The sequence below is a fragment of the Gopherus evgoodei genome, chromosome 11 (assembly GCF_007399415.2).
Source record: "Gopherus evgoodei ecotype Sinaloan lineage chromosome 11, rGopEvg1_v1.p, whole genome shotgun sequence".
In the NCBI taxonomy this organism is placed as follows: domain Eukaryota; kingdom Metazoa; phylum Chordata; order Testudines; family Testudinidae; genus Gopherus; species Gopherus evgoodei.
The window spans coordinates 24,716,358-24,739,151 of NC_044332.1; the positions used below are offsets into that span (position 1 = coordinate 24,716,358).

The window sequence follows — 22,794 nt, forward strand, 5'->3', positions numbered from 1 at the left end:
ATTTCTTGGCAATTGCAGCTGATTTGCAGTGAGAGTTTGTCATGTGCTGACAGAATAATTTCTTGGTAATTTTTGAACCATGAAGCAATATGTTACCAGTTTTATTTATTTACTGTGATGTATCTTTTAGCAAAAGTTTCCTTTGGGGGCTGTTACCGCAATGCAGATGAAAGGATGTGTTTGTCACGTTCTTTGGTGAGCTATAATTGTACCTCCCTCCAACCACCTCAAAATAACCTCCAAATAAAAAAATGATTGGGAGGACATCAGTTAATGGACTGTATATATTTAAATGGCTACATATTTTAGAGTATTCAACAGAGAGGTCCAGCAGGAAGCACCTGGAATACTCATTAAAATATGAACAGCTACAGGAGGTTCATTTGATGTCTATGGTTTAATTTTCCAGAGATGTTCTGCACATGTCTCCTGGAACTCCGAAGATCTCCTGCAATGTTCTCCCTCAGAGTCCAGTCTTTTGACTTTCAGGACACACACATGTTCTGCCTGGCTTCTGAGGATGGGGCATGGATTATTAGTTCTGATAGGCTGAGTGGCTGAGGGAAGGACTACAAAAACACAGCTTTCTGATAAACTTTCCTTAAGGGCTTGAATTCCTCTCATATGCACTACTCCCACCACTATCCTTCTGGTGACAGGGAAACACTTGGGATTCTTTCAGGGACCCATGCATGGCATTAGTTGTTCACCGATATGAGAAACAATTTCCTCTACCTCTCCCACAGCTGCCCAGAGACTGAGTATACAGCTTGTTCCAGCAGTTCCGGCCCAGAGGATGAGGACGCTACCTCATCCACTCCACCCTGCAAGCTGCTTCCTCACCCCAGCCTACTTGTCAGAGTCTTTAAGCACAGCCCCCTCCCATTTAGAATCTGAGCAAACTCCCTGCTCCTCCTCTTCCCCCTTTCCCTTGCTGAAAGCCAGGCACATTGCCTCCACAGTAATGAAACCCCCTCTGCTGGGTTAGCCTTATACAGGGAGAGAAAAGAAAAGTGATATACTGAACTGGCTGATATTTTACTTATAAATAGCTTTAAAGCCAATTGCATGCACACATCAGATTACTCACAAATGAGTAGTTAGGAGCCTAGCCATATTCTTAGGTGTAGGAAATGTCAACCTTCCAGGTATATTTTGAACAATATATATTTCAATGATCTAGATGCCAAAGAGGGAGAGGAATTATTTAAAGTTTTAAGTAAGAAGGGATATTTGAATGAAATTAAAAAGGCAAAATGTAGGCTGAATCTGAGGGCACCTTCTTGCAATGAAAACTTTTGGGCTGTGGAATAGTCTTTCGAGGGAAGTAGAGGAAGTTCATTGACTGAGATGTTTAAAACTAGACTGGACTAAACACAAGAAAGTACCCCTGGCTACACAGCTCAATTAGGAGGGAGGTGAGATAAATCCCTTCTCCCCCCCCCCGCCTGTCACATTAGTATCGGTGATTTATTTACCCAATTCGCAATAACTGTGCATACAACTGTAGCTGGATATGCAATTTTTTTTTTTGGCATACAGATATCTGCCTCTCTTTAAAGAACCGTTCCTTAAACTTTGTATCTCAAAAAATGAATTCACCTTTTTGAGTCATGTCTGAAAGAAACTTAATAGAGCAGTTCATTTGACCCAGATATTTGAATGAAGAGAAAGGTCTTCAGTCTTTCCTCTCTCCCGATATTTTTCTCCTTTGTTGTACTTCTCTGAGTAAACTTTTCCACAGTATCCTCTCCTCAGTAAAGTGAGAAACTCCATGCATTGAAAGAAGATGTATTACATGTATAGGACATACAAATTTAGCTCATTGGAACCTGTTTTTCTTCTTGACAGTGAAAGAACATGCATCATTTTAGTAGTCAAACATCGGTATTCATAAAATGTACATATGCTAAACAAAAGTTGGGTCTTTTCCAGTTTGTTTGGTTTTGTGGGGGTTGTTTGGTTTTGTGGGGGTGGGGTGAGGAGATGGGTGCTTTGGATGGCTTCAACATTTTAGGACTTATTCTAAAGTTGTGAAGCCGTTGGACAAACAAAGAGCAATCAAAAACAGCTGACCCTACAGTAGGCATGGAGACACGGATCTCTTATCAGCTTATAAACTAGGATTTTAAAAGAAACCAAATATGTCAATGCTTTCGGTCAGCAAATAACCTTCTTTTCAGTCAGAGCTGGAATGTGATCCTTTGCATAGCTGCAGTTCATTTTCTGCTTGTTGTTTGCTGCAGGTACTCAGCGTGCTAATGCCAGAGCTCCAGCACCTTATAAAAGAGATTTTGAAGCCAAACTGAGGAACTTCTACAGGAAGCTGGAGACTAAAGGATATGGACAAGGGCCAGGGAAATTAAAGTATGTAGAAGCATCTTATCAGATAGGGTTTATCTCACAGGCAGAACTTCTTTCCTTGCCGGTGTAAGAACCTCTTTCCTCTGGGAATCCCATTGGTAACATGATGGATTCTTGCACTTGTTGAATTAAATTTGAAATGTGTTATAAGGCAGTCCAAGCCATCTCACTCACAGCAGAGAGCACATTTAAAGCATCTCTTCCCCATGTTACCTCCTACTGTAGTATCTTCATATGCACATTAATGCTACTGCAGTGGCAGAAAGTCCTTTGAAGAGCAGCACTCAAAGAAACAGGGAACAGTTGGGCCACTTCCATTATATCAGTCACTGTGGGGCAAGTTGAAATAACTCTATATTCTTTTATCTTGCCCAGCCACAAAAATAAATGTAGGTTCATATGATTCATCTTTGTGTAGATACAGAATCTTTACTGGGCAGAATTTGCATAATTAAATATTATTGCATTCCAAAGAATTTGAAACTTCTTGGGGCTGGTTTATTACAACAATGTAAAACCAAATAATCCATAACAGAAGTTCCAGACATGAAGTCCCCAGTCCAAGTAGTTATTAAAATACAAGACATTTCATCCCTCAATTTCCCCCATACCACACTCTGGCACCTTTGATGGTGTCAGGGCTCTCAGTCCTCTCCTGTCCTTGTACCAGGACAGCCACCCCTGCCCTTCCAACCCAAGTGCAACCCTGCTCTTCCCAGCGGGAACTCCCACAGCCTCTCTCCTGTGAACATCCTTGCCAGGGGAGCTTCCTTCACTCCCACTGCCCCTCTCACAGCTCCTGGAAATGGGTTCAGCTCTCCAGCCCTGGAAATGTCAGTGGGTAAGCTCCTCCACAGCTCCCCTGCCTTCAGTCCTCTCCGACCATTGGTTCTGGCTGTCCGACTGAGAGACAGCAGGCAATTCCTGCTGCTGCTCCTGCTCCTCCTGCCTTCAACCATCTCCAACCCTGGCTCAGGAACTTTCTCCTGGGAACCACCCTCTGCTTCCTTCTGGGACTCCTCTAGTTTCTGGGTCTCTGGTAGCTCTCATCTTCCTGTCCTGACTGAACCAGTTTACTCTAATTTACTGGGATTTTCCCTCACTGGGTCTTTCCCTAATCCTTTATAGCCCCCAGCTGCTGCCCTCTTAATTGGGCACCTGCTTTGGCATACATGAGATTGGACCTACATCATGTACTGAGTCCAGCCACCGTGTGATAGAAGTATTATGTTAAGAGATAATCATCACATGATATTTGTCTGATTTAAAAATAAATTCTGTGCCATGCACCAACTGTGATCCTAAAACTCCTGTAAGTTAGCCAACTAAAAACCTACTTTTAGTGGAAAAGATAACTTTCTCCCAAAGAACCATCTTCCTGCCTGATTCTAGTTTTCTAGCTCCAATCACTGTGGCACTGGAGCTATTTTTTTTTAAAAATCACTGCATTTAGAAAGGGCAAGGGGTATTTTTCTTTGCCACTTAACCATTTTTGCTCAAAAAAAAGAACTAGATAAATTCATGGAGGATAGGCCATCAATGGCTATTAGGCAGGATGGGCAGGGATAGCATCCCTAGACTGTTTGCCAGAAGCTGGGAATGAGCTACAGGGAATGGTTCACTTAATGATTATCTGGTCTGTTCATTCCCTCTGGAGCACCTGGCATTGGCCACTGTTGGAAGACTGGATACTGGGCTAGATGGACCTTTGGTCTGACTCAGTATGGCCATTCTTATGTTCTTATGTCAATTTTCCAAAAATTTTCACCTTTGGGCAGAGTCCAGCCCCTGATCATTTCTGGTGAACATTTCTTAAAATTATCAACAGCTGGAAAAGGATTTAAATGGAAGTGCTCACCTACAATGTAATGGATTAAACCCTAAAAAATAAGCTGTAAAGAAGTGCTGCACTGAGCAATTTGGCAAATAGCTTGTGCAAGAGGGTAGCCATTGCTAGCTCTAAGGTCTATGATATATACATGCTCCTGTTACCTTGGTTTTCTGGGTTTGTGAACTACAGGTGTATTTCTGATAGTATTTACCATCATACCATGAGGTTTTAAGCAAGAGAAACCAAACAATAGTTTATTTTTATACAAATAGGCCACTTTATAATTAAATGTTGTTTCTATGGTGTTTGAACTTTTGCAAATAATATACTACTATAGCCACTTTGATATGACAGGTAGGAATAATTAGTAACACAATTTAAGGTGGTTATATTTCCTCCTATTCTTCCCCCTCTTCTCCCTAGGGAAATCCAATGCTTCATGAACATATTTTGGCCATGGACATAAATGTTCCGTTCTGTGTACGACTTTGGCCATTATTCCAGACCCTTGAGTTTTTCTTCTACAAATTTTCCAGTAACTAAGGCATTACATTTTTTTCATTTAGTACCAAATTCTGCTCTGAAGACCATTTGCCACTCCAATTGGCATTGCTTGCTGTCCAGCTGTACCTCTTCTGTGCATAAATACAGGATATTAAACTCCGGGGCTGTCAATCCAGCCCCTTCCATCAAATTTTTCCTTTTGCCTTGCACTATATTGCTTTAGTTGAAGAGCCAGATTCTCATTTTCCTTAAGGCCACTTTACACAGCCCTGGCATTGTAAACAGCTTTTAGAGTGGATTTAAATGCCCACTTCAAAACCCCTTCATGTAGCCAGAATGGTGCAAAGCAGACTTTTGTAAATGAGAACTGGACTTGAAAAATGTAAAATACTGTTTCTTTATGTGGGAGACATTGTATTGAATTCTAAAGTATATCCAAGAATTACATAAGCTAACAGATATTAGCTGCTAAATCTGGATCAAATGGTTGTATAAAGAGGAGATTAAATATTGTTCGTATCCATTATCCTGCACAGTTACCATCCAGTGTAACTATGTGTTTTCATCTGCAGTTCACCTTTGTGAATTACTGTGTTTAAACTTTATCTCGCTGTGCAGATTAATCATCAGGAGAGACCACTTGCTGGAAGATGCCTTCAATCAGATTATGGGTTACTCAAGAAAAGACCTGCAGAGAAATAAACTCTATGTCACATTTGTTGGAGAAGAGGGGTGAGTAGAACAGGGAAGTGGGCATGAACACATTCATCAACTATGTTTGCAGCTGTGCTTGGCTATTTTACCATACTGCTGCGGTCTAGAGTGGAAAGAGGAAGGATTGTCGTCAGGAAATGCCACATACATAAGCCTAGAACCTGCAGCTGTTCATAATTCACAAAGCCAAATCATTCATTGTGATGCTCTTGGTCATGCAGCTTTTTTTTTTTTTTTAGCATGTATCTCTGTGTATGTGGCATTTCTGCTGTAACCAGTATATACTTCAATGTGTCACTAAGGAAACAAACAGACCCAAACTTAGTTGTCATTTAGTTTCTATTTCTTTCATCTCTACCAGTGTTTTCCTATGCATGCCGCAAGATAAGAGGTTTGTTTGATTGGTGAGAGTTAAATACAGGATGGACTAAAGGGCCAGTCCTTCCAATTGCTCTGCACCCTCAACTCCCATTGAAATCAATGGGAATTAAGAGCCATAGCCACCTTTCAGAGTCAGGTCCTTTGTCACAAATAAAACTTTCAGACACAACTAGTCTGTTGCTATTTGTTAAATAAACAAGTGTTTCTAATATTCCACAGCCATGCAGCAAATGGTTAGCCTGCAGCTGACTGAATGCTGATATGTTGTAACATTTACGTGGTTTGCATTATGAGGCCAGGTTAGGAATTTGGTCAGAGCTCCTTTATCCAAATGAAACTTTGAACAATGTATTGCTTTTTTCTTTCCCCTTCCCCCCATCAGTTCTTAAAGCCTTTTATAATGTGTTATTTCATTAGACACAAAGAGACAAATCTTGACCACTGCACAGGGGCTCCTGGCAGTGTAATCCAACACAGTTCAACTGTGGAAGGGAATGCATATCTAATGCTCAGCACCAAGCCCTGCATTGCAGTGGCTCCTGGCATGACAGTACTCAGAAGATAGATGGTGGTGGCAGGAGATAGATTGTGGGAGAGCATATCCAGAGGATTTGCCACTTTGTGGATCCTCTGTTTATCCTTCATGTTGTGGTAGTGATGTGTAAGGGGGATAGATGGCTGCTTCAGCCAATAAACTGAAGTAGGTTCCACAGTCACATCACCACCTGACCTCTGCCTTGCCGAGTTGTTAGGCCAGGTGCTGGCATGACGATTTAACCAAAGGTCTGATTTTCAAATGGCAAAACATGCAGATTAATTTGAATTTTCAGACCTGATTTGTGTACACACAATTATTGGAAACATGCTTGAACATGACTAGTTGTTCATGTCTGACCTTTTATGAACATGATTAAAACTGTAATGACTGTAAACATACACTGAATTTCATTCATTTGTATTTCAGAGATTTTTGCACTGTCTTTAAGGGAGCTGTTGCAAAATAGGTCTCTAAACTCTGTAGTGTGTTTAAAGTTCATCCTCTACGGCCAAGTTTTAATATGACCTAGTTAAAGTTTTCAGGTAAAATGTGGTAGGGTCTCACCCTAGCTGCAAGTGTGGGCTTGTTCACATACATAATATCACCGTACTGCCTGGCACCATTCAGATTGATAGGTACTCTTGATCCAAGAAAAACCCAGAACTGGAATGGCAGGATTAAGGTGTTTTGATTGAGCTTGTATCAGCCTTTGTTTTTACTACTAGCAACTTCACCCAAATTTAAAATATATGTAAAATGATTGCAAATCATACATGAGAGAGTGGGAGAAGGGGAGAGGAAGAACTGAAAAAATACAATAAGAAAATAAAACTAAAGTCAGTAGATTGTCTTCTTCCAGATCAGATCATATCAGGTTTTTGCTTTTCAAAATGCAAAATGACAAGATGAAGAGTGGCCTGGATGAGGAAAGCACGTTACACACACCATTCCTTTCTCCCCTGATGGCCACTTCTGTGCAAGATGCCTTTCTTTGAGGAAAAGAATGAGTTATTTTATGAGTAACATCAAATCAAAATGACTAATCTCAGCTTTATACAATCATTTGATCCAGTTTTGAGTGGTGAGAGGATGTATGCAAACAACTCTCTCAGCACAGAAGGTGCAAGGATGTGAACCATGCAGAACGGCTCATTCAGTTAGATGTAGGAGGATGCATCTGTGGGGGAAGGAAAAGAAATAGTAGAAGAAATTTTGAAAGAAGCATGTTCTACCCCCTACCCCCCACACACACACTCTTTTTAAATGCAGGCAAAACTATTGTTTGATAATTGGACAGTAACTTGGTTTTATATTTCTGTTCCTCATCCATTTGTAATGCTGTAAATATAAGTCATAAAGAAATAGGTAATGAAGTCCCCAATGAATGTATATGAGAACATTTTGATTAACTCTACTTGGGGTAATTTAAACCCCACTGTTGCCATTCAGACAATTTTATCATGAGTCTCACAATATTTTATGTTTTTTCTTATAAAGCCCCAGTTCCTGGAATTATGAGATAATATGAGAATCTCCATTTTACTTTTTTTTTTTAAAGTAAGTTCTAGTCCTCATGGTTGCAGGAAAGAATCAAAATCTCAAAGCAAATAAAATAAACCCCAAATATATTAGTTTTTCTACATTTCATGATTTTCCAGCCAAACATTTGGCTTTTGGGGCCAGATACTTTTTTTTAATATTTGGCATCGGTAAAAAAGGGATAGTTAAAAACGGAATAGTTTTAGAGCCTGGATTTGCTATCAATAGCGAAATCAACAGTATCATCAGTCTATCTTTAGAGGTCTTTAAATATGACTGATTATTACTCTGTCATTTTTATTTAATGGTTGATTATATGTATGTGAAAGCCCATGTTTTGGGCCTTCTCAGATGACAAAAGAATTAATGTACTGATGTTTTTGCTGCCTTGAATCCTGTAGTGATAGCTTCACGCCTTGCTCCAGCCCCTGTAAATCAGGTAAAATGGCTGGAGTGGTATAAACAAGCCATAAAAGCCCCAGTGGCAGCGGGGGGTGGATTCCCTTGGTGCAGACACTGTGGAGGTTGACTCCCAAGATCCTCTTGCAAGTCCTGGTGCAGAGGATGTGCCCGAGCCAGGCCGCAGCATACATCACTGTGAAGGCTCTGGGAAGCACTGTGGTTCATAGATTGGCCCAGGAGGCTACCGTAATTCAGAAGGGCCCTCTGGACTGTCTAAATTAGTCTCCTGACAGCCCAGGACTAGGAAGGTGCACAGATGGCTTAAAGTTAACTTAATATTCCCAGCTCTTGTTAGAAGCACTGCACAGAATCTCACCCATGATTTAAGTTCAAAGAACTGTTTAGTCTAAAGAGATCATATAAAGTAAAATAATTTGTCATGTTTTCTTACTCTGTGGCTGTTCTTTGCATTTATACCATCAATGCTTATTTAGCACTGATGAAGGTGACTTTGAAAATAACAAGCATCTAACTATATCAAAAGGTCCTGCTGCTACAGTCTGTTCTGCATGTCAAACAGCTGCCTTGCATGAGAGGATGGTAGTTTAAAATGCCTAACACTCCTCCTCAAGAGAACTGAAACATACTGCCAACCACAGTACTTCTACATTTGAATACCCAAATGCCTCTGGTTGCAGCTGTTGTGTGGCTGAGTGACTATTGTATGGAGTTTTTTTCATTCTTGTGCCAAGTCTTTAGTTGTGGGTCAACCCTGACTGACAGAACAGGAATGTAATGAATGATCTATCTGATATGAGTCATATTAACTTTATACATGAAAGCAGCTGGATGGAAATGCTAGAATTAGATAAAACACAAAAGTTATATTTTATCCTGGGATTTCATGGCTACTATGACTGCCATGATATTATCTCAGAAGACCCAACTCCTATAGCTGACCATATTCTTGATCGGGTGTTTGGGCTGGGATTAGAGATCGAGCAATTGGAAATTTGCCCATCGCATGGAACAATCCTTTCCTTCTACAATTTGAGGGAGGACACACCTCTCCTATCCATGTGAGAAACCAGCTTTGATACTCCACTCTAAGATGTTAATGGAACCTAAATGCTTCCAAATGACTGAGAGAGAGTATTTTTCCTTCAGAAAGAGCATTCATAGCTTCATTCTCAACTTGACAGTGATCCGTAAACCTTCTCTTCCCAACTTCATCCCCACAGGTCATACGCTGGGCTTATAGATGGCAAGCAACAACTGAAGTTGTAGAGATGACTGGCAGAGTGCTAATGGCAGAAGTCTTTTACTGAAGATTTGTGCAATAGATTTTTTGCATTCTTGTGACGTGGATGTGTAGGAGGCAAAGGAGAGTCTCTGCCACGATAGCATCAGCATCATCTTCATTAGTGGTTTTTTTGTGGGTGCTGAACGATGCAGATAGTCTGAGCTGTCGTTGCTCGCTAACTGTATTGTGTTCCTCCCATTGTGAGGAAAAATTACATTACTTGATGGACAAAATTGCCCAGGTTCATACTGAACCGGTGGCATCTGTGAGGCTGGAGTCGTACGTTGATGGGGACTAAGGACTTCTGTGCTTGGGTTTCAGTTAGTGTCACGCATTAAGGTAATGGAGGGAACTTTATGCCACAAATATCCTGGGACCCACACAGCTACAATAACACTGCAAACAACTCTTATTGTCCTTCTTGTTTGGGGAAGGCCAGTGGGGAAGAGCTGGGCCAATTGCTGGTGGAGATTGAGAGTTTCAATTAGGGAGGATGGGTTGCTTGCCTACCTTAAGAAAGCATTTGTACATCCATTGCTCAAGAAACCGTCATTGCTAACTATTGTTCTTTATCTCATCTTCCATTTCTGTATAAGATTACTGAAAAGGCTATGGCAAGAAAACTCGCATGGTATCTAGATCCCTCAGATTTCGTTGACAATCTGGTTGCAGGCTTGGGCATAACGTGGAGACTGCTTTGATGGATGAAATCTCCTAGTGAGGGATAATAATAATAGGAGATATATCAGTCTCCTAGAACTGAAAGGACCTTGAAAGGTCATCAAGTCCAGTCCCCTGCCTTCACTAGCAGAACCAATTTTTTGCCCCCATCCCTAAGTGGCCCCCTCAAGGATTGAACTCACAACCCTGGGTTTAGCAGGCTAATGCTCAGACCAATGAGCTATCCCTCCTCCTGGGATTGAGTGCCTAGGTTTATATTAGGTCTGTCAGCTGCCTTTGGTAACCCTTGGTGGTAAAGTAGTATAGACATCCATGGAACCCTAGCAGAAACAAAGACTCTAAGGAATAGGTGTCCATTACTTTCTGTCAAATCCCAAAGTGTTGTTTTGCACCATTAGTACGTGAGAAGGAGCTCTCCTGTGGAATACTACAGGGGGGTCTATCTGGCCACACTTCTTATTTAATGAGTATCTGAGGCTATTGGGACGGTTAGTAAAAAACAAAACAAACAAAACCACCTTGGTTACATTGTTTTCAGTGTACTCATGTCACCCGGCTCTGTATCTTTGTAGGTATTTACATGGCCCTCAACATCAAAGTATCTTTGGTGAAGTAAAACTTCAACGAATTTATCTTCATAATCCCTTCTGTGAGGGAAGTATTCGTTTCCATATTTTACAAATGGGGAACCAGGGCTAAATGTCTTGCCCAAGTCACATAAGAAATCTATGTCACAGTCAGGAACTGAACCTCAATCACCTAAGTGTCAGTACAAGGCCATCTTTTTTCCTCAGCTGAAGCGAATGGGTGTTTTGCCCTTTGTCTGGTGGAGATTGGGGCATGGATAAGAGCTACTTGGCTGAAGCTCAATGCAGAAAATACTGAGAGGATATTAATAGGAGGGAGAAAGCAAACCTGGTATGGTGGAGGATGTGAAACTGATGTTTAACCACCAGGTATCAGCCAGCAGTCAAGGTGGTTGTGACCTTTTCTTTCTTACATGGACTTCTCAATATCATCATCTTTACCTTTGTCATCTTGAGTTTAGACTACTGCAGTGCACTGTGCACACTGCAAAGTGGGCTCACACCTTAAAAGCATTCAGAAACTGAGCTAGGGCAGAACATGGGAGCCTGCTCACTAAGCAGGGTTTTGCACTGTGAACATATTATACTAGTGCTCAGGTATGTGGACAAATTGTAGACAGTTCATCAGAGGGCAATGAAAATGATCAGGTGGAAGGGGCACATAACTTATGAGGAGAGGCTGAGGGAACTGGGCTTGTTTAGTCTGCTGAAGAGAAGAGTGAGGGGGGATTTGATAGCAGCCTTCAACTACCTGAAAGGGAGTTTCAAAGAGGATGGAGCTCGGCTGTTCTCGGTGGTGGCAGATGAAAGAACAAGGAGCAATGGTCTCAAGTTGCAGTGGAGGTCTATGTTGGATATTAGAAACAGTATTTCACTAGGAGGGTGGTGAAGCACTGGAATAGGTTACCTAGGAAGGTGGTGGAATCTCCATCCTTAGAGGTTTTTAAGGCCTGGCTTGACAAAGCCCCGGTTGGGATGATTTAGTTGGTGTTGGTCCTGCTCTGAGCAGGGGGGTTGGACAAGATGAGCTGTTGAGGTCTCTTCCAACCATAATCTTCTATGATTCTGTGATTTGCGTGAGCTCCTCTCTGGTTTTCCAGGTGAGATACTAAGATGTTAATTTTGACATACAAGTCCCTGAATGACCAGTCTAGAGAATTGCCCATTTCAGAGACTTTTTCTCTATTTGTGCCATACATTTACAGTGAGCAGTGACACTCCTTCAGTTTGAATGAGAAGGAGTTGCTGGCAGGGCATTCTCAGGGGCCTCTCATCTTTGGAATCCAGGCCACACCTTGGTCTAAAATATAACCAATTGTTTGAGCTTCTGAGCACATTAAAAACGGATCTGTTTGCTCAGGCTTTTGCACAAGGGAATAGAATGGCCAGCATTTTTGGAAAAGGGTGGAATATTATATATTTTAATATAAACTCTTTTTATATTAAACTACCATCCCCATATTTTTTTATGTGCCTGAGTAGCATTATCCTGCTAAATGTTAATTTATTATTGTATATTTGAAAAAAGGACATAGATGCCCAGAGGCAAGGATATGTACATTTTTATATTTTAGGTATTAAATCAAAATAAGAGGAAACCCCCACACACATATACGGTGCAAAGCATGTCTCATTCTATAGATTAGATGAAGTATATTCTATACGTTAGATGTTGTATATTAACTGTGCATTGGATAATTATCATAAGACATACAGATTGTCCTTTCAAGTTTAGTCTCTTGCCTTTCTATGTGTACATTATCCTGGCATTAAGACTAAAGAAGGTCAGTGTCTGAAATCCTTTGGCTATAGAGGTGCTTTATTTCTCTCCTTTAGGGCTATAATAATGTCTCTTCCCAGTGGGAAACTCCCCAGTTTTCCATTCACTCCTATAGCGGTATTAGTCTTAGGGCTTGTCTACACTTACATGTTATAGCGCTCTAACTTGTTGGCTCAAGGATGTGAAAATCACCCCCATGAGCGCAACAAGTCTGAGCACTTTAAAGCGCTAGTGTAGACAGGCTCCCAGCACTTGGAGCTAATCCCCTCGTGGAAGTGGATTACTAGGAGCACTGGGAGTGTTCCTGCAGCAGCACTTCGACATTTCCAGTGTAGACATCCCCTTACATTTGATTCACTTCAATCGTGACCCTGGGAGGAGTGGCACGACAGTAATTTGTCTCAATACTATTTCAGCAATGAGGCTTCTGTCTTCCCAATCTGAGTGCAATTACATGTCACCTGAAGAATGCATTTCCTTCAGGTTCTACTAATTCAAGATTATAGTTTCTAATAAATAAAAAATCTAAATAACTCCCAGCCTTTTTAATGAAAAACAAATTACTTTGATAGGGTGAAAGTCCTGAAAAGGGAGAGAGAGTCTAAGAAAGATGAAGCATTAAAGTAATTTGAGATTTTCTTTCTAAAGGAGAATATAACTTTGAATTGCTTCCCCTCTGCAAGGATATAATGTGATTGGGTTTTCATTTCTGTCCTTGACTTATCAGATGCATATATGTGTAGGTTTAATGATGGCTCTTTTGTTGTGTGCTGTATATAAGAAGGGATTTCTGCTTTCCCTTTAGCTTCTCCAAAATGACTTGATTTGATACTATTGATCAAGTTATTCTCAAGAGACCAATATAGACTTAGCAAGGGTCTTCCATGAAGGCTGTGTGTCACTTAGGCCCCAATCCTGCAAACTACTTCACTTCAGTTAGGCTCCATGCGGGCATAGGAGTTCACCTACATGACACTTCTCACGGGATCGAGGATTTAAACACCGCAGTGATAGGCGCCTTAGAAAAACCGTATGCAGTGATTAAAAGAACGTAGATTTATAGAGAATGTCCGTAGTGAAGCAGGATTCACTGGTGCGGCGTCTACTCCTGGTTATCCTGGGAATTAGCTCTTGGCCGGACTGGAGCACCCTCTGCAGGCTGGTGTCTCGCCTGCCTTAGGGCCCCCGTGTCCTTCCCAGACCCCAGTGCCCCTTTTCCTCTGGGTTCTGCCCCCAGGAGTAACCCACAGTCCGGGTTTTCCCTCCCAGGGGAACCCCTAACCCTCTATCCCCACCTTGCCTCAGTGGCTACTGCCAGTCATCATCTAGCCCCTGCTCACTGGGGCAAACTGCAGTCTGTAAAAGGCCACTCATCACTGGCAAGTGGGATCGGACCAGCTATCTCAGCCTAATCCCGGGCTGCAGCCTCGGCACCCTAGTACCTGTTTTGGTATTTTAGCAAGGCCGGCAGCCTGGGGATTTACCAGGCTGGAGGTCCCCAGCTCTCCTTGCCTTTCCCCAGCCCTGCTCCATATTCTGAGCTCCCAGGCAGAGCAAGAGAGAGACTGACTCAGCTCCTGGCTCACGGCCCTTTTATAGGGCCAGCTGTGGCCTGATTGGGGCATGCCCAGCTGTGGCTGCTTCCCCAGTCAGCCTACCCTTTTTTTTCAGGAGGCGGCAACTGCCCCACTACAAAGTCCATCAATGGTTATTATACAAGATAGTCAGGGATACAGCTCCATGCTCTGAGCCTCTGTTCTGTTAATTCCCTCTGAAGTATCTGGCATTTGCCACCGTCAGAAGACAGGATAATGGGCTAGATGACCTGATCCACTATGACCATTCTTATGTTCTTATGACAAGCGTTGTTGTATCAAATATACCTTCTGTAATAAATTAACTTGAATTTTTTTAAAGGTTGGATTACAGTGGACCTTCAAGAGAGTTTTTTTTCCTGGTGTCCAGAGAGCTCTTCAATCCATATTATGGTTTATTTGAATATTCAGCCAATGATACCTACACAGTACAAATAAGTCCCATGTCTGCTTTTGTAGACAATCACCATGAGTGGTAAGAATTAATTTCTAATCTTCTTTTATCTGTTGTTTCCACTTGTGGAGAACCATCATATTTGTTCAAACACAGAGTTTGATCTTTTTAACCAGCAGTAAAATAATTGCATTTCTTTAGACTGTCCTCATTTTTGTTTTAGTTGGTTGTAGCAGATATTCTTGTTTCTCACAAAGTCAGCAAAGATGAGATTTGGAACATATGTATTGTGGGTTTGGCTCACTACATGAAACTCCACACTTCTTGTACAAGAGCAAACATTTGCTTCACCAAAGCACTGTCAGTCCTTTGTGCATGAAAAGCAGATTATATTAAACATTGGCTTGCAATCAACTCAATGTGTGAGAGATTTCAATCAGCTTTTATTGCATGTTGTTTGTTTGGGATTTCCCCATGAATATAGATTGTTCCCAGTAAGGCAGTCCACATCTGATGGAGGAAAATCTATTGAGATATCTCTTCTTGTTTTTTTGCTATTTAATCAAGGTCCATATACCTGATAGTAGCCTTTAAAATCTGTGAAAAGGATGTGCTATGAGGAATCCGAAAAACAATGGAGGAAAAAACCTGAAATGATGATCAGTGTGTATATATATCCATAAAATGTATCTTTTTATATATATATATATACATAAGCTCAATTTCAGGATTAAGGGCCAAATTCTAAAATGGTATAAATCAGTGCATCTCCAGCGAAATCAGTGGAATCATGTCACTTACGCTAGCTGAGAATCTGGATTTAAATTACAGTAATGGGGTGGCAGCTGCAAGTCTGTGTAGGACAGAGGCAAATTAGGGTCTCAAATGATGGCGAGTCATTGCAATGAAGTATAGTTGAGAGTTACACCATTAAGTGCTGGCTGGCTGCACTGCACATCAACTGAAGCAATGCACCTTTTGGACTCTGATAAAAGATTGGATACAGAAGTTCAGCAACAACAAACTGTGTATGTTCCATCTGAAGAAGCATGACAGTCTGGCAGGACAAGCTGCAGGGCTGTGCATGGCCCTCTTCTCCCCATCCCCAGCTATGTGGACCTAGAGAACTGGCCAGTGAGTGAGTGGGGCATGACCCATTTGTTTCTGGAGAGACTAGTGCCAGCGTCAGCATCAGGGAGAGTGCAAGGAATGCAACTGTGCAAGAGGGAGGAAGCTTTGTGTGTCTCTTCCCCATCTTGCACACCCTGCATAGGGCCAGGCATAACGATGCCTTAATTTTTCCCAAGTAAAGTAGTTCTGAGTTATATGTCTTACCAGGAAGTCTAGAAACTTGACCTTCTTTCAGAGAGAGCTTGAATCTGTTTTCAGATACATGGAGGGCATGCCTAGTTTCTTTAATGATTTTTTTCACAATCTTCTGCAACATGCACCATTATTTTTGACTGCAGGAAACTCAACTGCATAATTTGTGATAGTGGGGGACTGCGTTCGCGCTTTCCCCTGGTAAAAAAATAAAAATAAAAAATTGTGCCCTTAGAGTCTAAGAGTCTATGTGAAGGCCCTAGTGTTGCAAACAAAGTTGCCACATTCCTAATTTCTAATCTTCCAGCAGCAGTGAGTGCACAAGGGAGTTTAAATCATGTTGGTACTTTCTGAGGGAAATGGAATGGTAAGAGTGATAATTCCCAGCCACCCCTCAAAAAAGGTTACATGGAGCCCAATATCCACCAGTCATGAAAAAGAGCATGGAGCCACCCACTAGCTGGAAAAGGATGCCTAGAATCATCTGTCAGAATCAATCTCTCAGTGCTCAGAAAGGGAGCCTGAGGAGACGGAGGGGCAGAAAAACAGCTGTCATGTTGGAAGCCAGGGTCTGAAAAAAGAACCAGTTTGGTAGGGTTAGAATGAGTTCAGTTTAGCTTTCAGTAGCTGAAAAGTGGCAACTTCAGCTTTGAAACCCCAGGTACTTTCCATGCCTTGCAGATTTGTTTTTTCACTCCATTCTACTGAGAACTAAAAAGAATCAAGCTACCACAGTACAGTTATAGTTATCTGATTTAAATATACTGTTAAACTTGGTACACAGATAAATGATAGGGCAGCACACAAACCACAAACTCTGAGTGTACTGGTTATAACTCATTTCCTTTGTTGTTCAGGTTCAGGTTCAGTGGTCGAATCCTTGGTCTTGCTCTGATACATCAGTATTTGTTAGATGCCTTCTTTACACGGCCCTTTTATAAAGCCCTCCTTCGAATGTGAGTAGAAATGTTTTGATTTTCTTTTTCTCATGGAAAATGCAGTTTTTGACCAGCAATAAATGTCAGGTTCTTGACTCCAAGAAGATAGGTCAATATAATCTGGTCATTTAATTTTAATCAAAGATTTACTTTAAAATATAGTTGCCTAAATCAAGGCCCATTTTTGGTACTAGCCAGTTACTTGATGACTTTGAAGATGTTGCTGATCAGTATCAAAACCTTGTGATTCCTGCCGGCCAATTACATCACCAGTTCCTTCTATAAAAACATGCTATTCAGATCCTGCAGTGAAACATCAGATATTAATAGAGTACTTGTTCATTTGTCTTTAATGACTCATAGGAAAGGATCTGACTCAAACCTTATTTAGACTTTAAGATCAGTGTTTTCAAAAGTAGTCTCTGAGTTTTGGCTGCCTCCATTTTGGGGTACCTAACTTGAGATACGCTGGGTCTGATTTTCAGAAGTACTGAATCTCCACAGCTCAGCAGAAGACGATAAGATCTGCAGTTGCTCAATACCACTGAAAATCAGATCTAATGTATCTCAAGTTTAGGGCCCAAAAAGGGAAGCCCAAAATCAGAAGCCACATCTGAGAATTTCCGAAGATGATTTACGTTTATCTGTAAAGCACCGTTCACATTTATGGTGCTGCGAAAATAATACAAGTTTATTTTTACAGTAACCAAAACTGTAGTAGGTGCTTTACAGAATTATTTTTTAAAAAGGCCTGGTCCCACTCCCAAGGAGCTGACAGACCCAAGTTAGAGGTGATGTGACAGGGGAGCTGAGGGGGAGACTAATAAAACTATATGGAGGGGGTGGGGGGTGAAAGACAAGGACTCCAGCAGTAATATCATGTGGTTACTTAGTTTAGTTATCTGTTGGTCATGGTGGCTTGCTAGGAGTTTTTTAAATATCTGTGGGCTAGATTCTGCCACCTTCACAAACAGAGGGCCTGATTCATGATCCTCTTATGGCCTGGCCTGCAGAAAGACTCTACAAAGCAGCTTTATGGATACCTCTGCTCATGCACTCCCTCCTGGATCTGCAGCTCCACAGTTCAGGGGTCTAAACGAGCTCTGCACACAGGAGGCACTTTTGCACGGGGCATTCCTGGCTCAGCAAGGGGAATGTTGTCCCAGCCATTCTGCACAGCTGCTAAGGGCCATTGCTGCAGGATGCAAGTTAAGGTAACCTTAGCCCAAGACCACTCCCGGTACCCTCTAGCTAGAGAAGATGCAAGCCATCTTCCCTATGTGCCTGCACCAGCCCTAGAGTGGGCGCAAGAATAAATTCTCCTGGTGGAGTAGCAGCTTATTCTTTAGGTGATCCTAAATGTAAGGCTGTTCACAGGTTAAGATTCTGCTTCAAGTAAATAAGGCTGACAGAATCTGATCCCGTAATAATAATTATGATTGTTGACTGACTTCTTGTGGGGATCATGGAAGACACAAGTGGTAAGGACGTGTTTGAATGAGAGGAGGGCAGTTGGCTCACAAAACAAATTTGGAAGGGCGTACTATGTTTAAGGGCTTTATGACAAAATCACCCAGGCTGGCACCACTGGCAAAATGGAGAGAGCAGCAGGTGACAGATTAAGACTATCCTCCTTATTGCAGCGCTTAGTACTAATAAAAAGGTGCTATTTCTTTTATGAGATGAATTACCTATCCCATATTGATGGATCTTTACACTTAACAAGAATTAATCGCATTTTTTGTAATCCATAGTCAAAATAAGTCATTGAAATATGATATTAGTCATTGAAATATGATGCAAGTAGCTAGAATTTGAAATAAAGTGAAATTTACAAGCAAAAGGTCTTTAAAATGGAAATATAGGGTTTTGTAGTTTAACAACAAAGAGATGAGTTACACAGGTAGTTGCTTGTACCATTGCTAGGCGAATAGAGATTCAGAATAGTTTCTACTAACTTGACTTAAGAATGTCAGCACAAAGGAATACAGTAACCACTGTTCTTTGTTCTGTTGATTTCTCTGAGCTCTCTTTATTCTCAGTTTGTTTTGTAGGGCTGTCCTGTCTCAGCTCTGTTAATGAGCATGCACTACTGCTGTCAGCTATATTTGTATATTTTCTTCTTGTTTATGTTAGACTCTGTGACCTGAGTGACTTGGAATACCTTGATGAGGAGTTCCACCAGAGTTTGCAGTGGATGAAAGACAACGATATACATGATATCCTAGATCTCACATTCACTGTAAATGAAGAAGTTTTTGGGCAGGTGTGCAAGATTGCTACTTTTCTTTCCTTTCCTCTTTATATGCTGTTGTTAGGTAACTGTTTCTTTAGACTGAAAAATGATGTCATTCCCAGCTGATTTGAGTTCATTAATAAAAATCTTGGTTGATATGAACAATTGAAAAACCTACAGAGAGATTATCATTCGTTACCTACCAATGCAATACCTAGAGAATGCAGGAGCTGGTTTGTATCTCTTATTCTGAAGCCGCTTGTTCTTACTTTGTAGTTGACATGGTCTGGTGAAAACGGGGATTTCAGTTTCATGTCATCTGTCTGAGTTTATGTACTCCAGTCTGTTAAACCAATCTGTGCTTGGCCTATGATATTGGGGAATTAGCGCTACATATTTAACAAAAAGCTTGAGTTTATAATATTTTTTTTGTTGTCTTTATATTATTTTGGTGATGGTTTTCCTCTAAGATCACTGAACGGGAATTGAAACCAGGGGGTGCCAACATCCCAGTCACAGAGAAGAACAAAAAAGAATACATAGAGAGAATGGTGAAATGGAGAATTGAAAGAGGGGTTGTGCAGCAAACAGAAAGTCTAGTTCGAGGTTTCTATGAGGTAAGAAATCCTACTCAACTCTAGTTCCCATATGTATATTACCTAGCTTTCTCTATACTTGCATTTCTAATAAACCCAACCACTCAGTATTTAGAAGACATAGGTAAAATCAGGAGTGAGAATCATATATATCCTACAGTAGACCTAATGTATTTCATAATAATCAAATGTTGCATTATTTATGTGGAGGTCACTTGTTGAAGGTCATTGAGTCAAATAACATGACTACATTCTAAAGAAATGGAAAACACTATTACCACTATTTGCATTAGCAGCAGTGCAAACTCAGATAATAAGGAGAGTTGAACTCAGGAAGGAATTTTTTACTCCATGTCCAGCATTACACAATTGGCTGAGTATATTTCAAGATGTTTTCCTTTACATTTTCCACCCTGAACATGGACCTTGAATATATTGACCCTTATTGCCCTGGAGGTATTTCTGTATTATTTGTCTAAATAATTTTTCTTCTAAATACTATGAGTTTCTAATGAAACTGAATGTAGCTAGAGTATGAAACCCAGTGGAAGAATAGTCCCCATATTTGCATTTTTTGAAAAATGTTTTAACTTTAAGCCTTGCCATTCATTGAACAAACCAGAACATTACTTGTAAAATGATACAGCATTAGTAACTGGGGAGTCCGTTTAGTAGGAGGCAAAAATAACAGAAACAATGAGGGCATGTTTCTATGTATTTTATTTCCTTTCACAGGTTGTTGACGCTAGGCTGGTGTCTGTATTTGATGCAAGAGAATTGGAACTGGTTATTGCTGGCACGGCAGAAATTGACTTAAGTGACTGGAGAAACAACACAGAGTATAGAGGAGGTGACATTGATTTTTTTTTTCTAGTCAAAGTTAGCTCTGGTTCCGCATGAGTGAATCTGGAAGTGCCCTGTGTCTAAGATTTTCCTAAAGCTATTCTATGAAATATGTCAATTTAATAAGTGTTTGAGCCCATTTTAAACTAATTTTGGAATGTCTTAATTTTTCTGTTTAGCTTTTGAATTAGGAGCAGTCATTTTAGTTGATAAAAGGGGTAAGATCCCAAACAGCAAGAGCATGTTTATATTTTGAATTTACAAAGAGGTTGATGGCATCTGAAAGTGAGTAGGCAAATCTTTGACATAAAGGTGTTCTTGGAGTTCGTTTACAGCAGCAGGTAAAGGTTCATGTTATATGTGACTCCAAACCCCTCTCACATCCCCATTACGCTCAGTCTTTCTCATTGCTCTTACATTCAACTGTTCTCTGATTTTTCTCCTGCCTGACTGCATAAAGAGAGTGGTAAGGCAGCCATCTTTAGTAAGGACCACTTCACTTCCATTTCCAAAGGCTATCTGGAACTGGTAGTGAGCCTGTCTGAGTGCAGTCCTGCTTCAGTCCCATCAAGAACAAAGAGATGACAGCTGGTTTGAGTGAGGTGGCTGCAATTGCTACAGGCATCATGAGCAGCTTTTAAAAAAATGTAAAAAACCAAAAACCTGATGTCACAAGAGTTGGCAACTCGGATGAGTGACTTGCTAATGGTTTAAGTGTTTACAAAAGGGAAACTGAATGTCTGCCCTTAATTTGGAGCAATGTGCAATGACCCTGATAAGAGCCCTGGGTTAGTCTCACTTGCTGTCTTTTTCTGATATTTGATTATAAGTATGGAGGCTAAGACTGTAATTAAGACTGAGCTGGGGAAGGCCATTCATGATTAATATTTCACATGTGTGTTCTCCTGCACTTCTGTAGCACTTAATATTAAAAGAGTCAAAAGTAATGGGGCTTTTTGTTGTTGATCTAACAGGTTACCATGACAATCACATTGTAATTCGGTGGTTCTGGGCTGCTGTAGAAAGATTCAACAATGAACAACGGCTCAGGCTATTACAGGTGAGAGATCAGTAGATTTGTATAAAAATATATACCACCATTTCACATTAAATGTTAAACTACTTCGTCAGTTTCAGACAATGAAACCTTCAGATAGTGTGATGTCAAGACAGGGGAATGACCTGGTAACTCAGCAGTCTCCAGATGCTTACTGTCAATAATTGAAATGTCAGAACTAACTAAAAACACAAGTTCACTTGGTAGAAAGTTACCAATACCAGTATGAGTATTGGGTGGTGGTGATTTTTATTATTTGACTAAAAAAAATCCTCAAAATTTTGTATTCCAAGGAGAGGAAAAAAACATGACAGTATGTACCTTTGAAGATTATTCAGAGGAAGAGTTAGGGAGGCCTTGGCTGAGGAGTTCAAAATTATGAAAATGATACTGAAAACTGATCCAGACCCCCCTTATTATCCTTTCATATAAAATGAAAACAAGAGGCCTTCACTAAGTTGATAGCAAGTAAATTAGAAACAAACAAATAGAAACACTGCTTCACGCAATATGTCCACCTGTGGAATTCATTTACCTGATGAAGGATTCAACAACACTAAAGGCAGTAGAGGAATTTTAATGCATATGGGTTTTTCACAGAGTTACATGTAATCAAATACAGGTACCTCTAGCACACCAAATTCTTTAGAAGGGACCAGATCTGATTTTATCTGTTTGCCACATAATTGCACTGGTTTCAAATCCATTGTTTTAAACATTTCAGAACTGGCATCTGATCATCATGTTCACTGTATCACTAACATGCCTTTTTCCTGTTACAGCTGGCTCTGTGTAAATGCTGTGTGGGAAACATTACTGAGGTGTCTCTTTTGATGCAGGACCATAGATGACTGTGTAACTTTATTGCTAAGATTTCCCTTTGTAATTATAATACAGTGTAGGGATTCTGCAACTGCAGGTCAAAAAATATTTTATATAGGTCATTAAAAATAAGTAGGTTGTGTTTGTCACAAGACTCTCTTATCAATGGATGGTTCTAGTCAAATCTGCTCTGCACAATATCATAAGAAATTATCACTGAAATCTATGGGAATTTTACCTAAACGAGAACTGCAGAACTTGACTCTTAGCTTATATCAGTTAACAAAGTTTGTAAAGTGCTTTGAAATCCAGCTGGATGAAAGGCATGACATAAATGTAACATCAAATATGGTAATTTACTTATTA

At 40.6% G+C, this 22,794-nt stretch overlaps 1 protein-coding gene and 1 pseudogene across 1 annotated transcript in view; both read left to right on the forward strand.

The window, feature by feature from the left end:
- HECW2 (HECT, C2 and WW domain containing E3 ubiquitin protein ligase 2) overlaps positions 1-22,794 on the forward strand; it is a 253,750-nt gene that overhangs the window by 219,829 nt on the left and 11,127 nt on the right. Inside the window, 8 exon segments of the mRNA XM_030580447.1 lie at positions 2,247-2,367; positions 5,318-5,431; positions 14,542-14,694; positions 16,794-16,892; positions 19,011-19,140; positions 19,581-19,727; positions 20,442-20,556; positions 21,524-21,609. Of these exon segments, the coding sequence (XP_030436307.1) occupies positions 2,247-2,367; positions 5,318-5,431; positions 14,542-14,694; positions 16,794-16,892; positions 19,011-19,140; positions 19,581-19,727; positions 20,442-20,556; positions 21,524-21,609 (965 nt within the window).
- On the forward strand, positions 16,084-16,137 carry LOC115660088 (annotated as a pseudogene).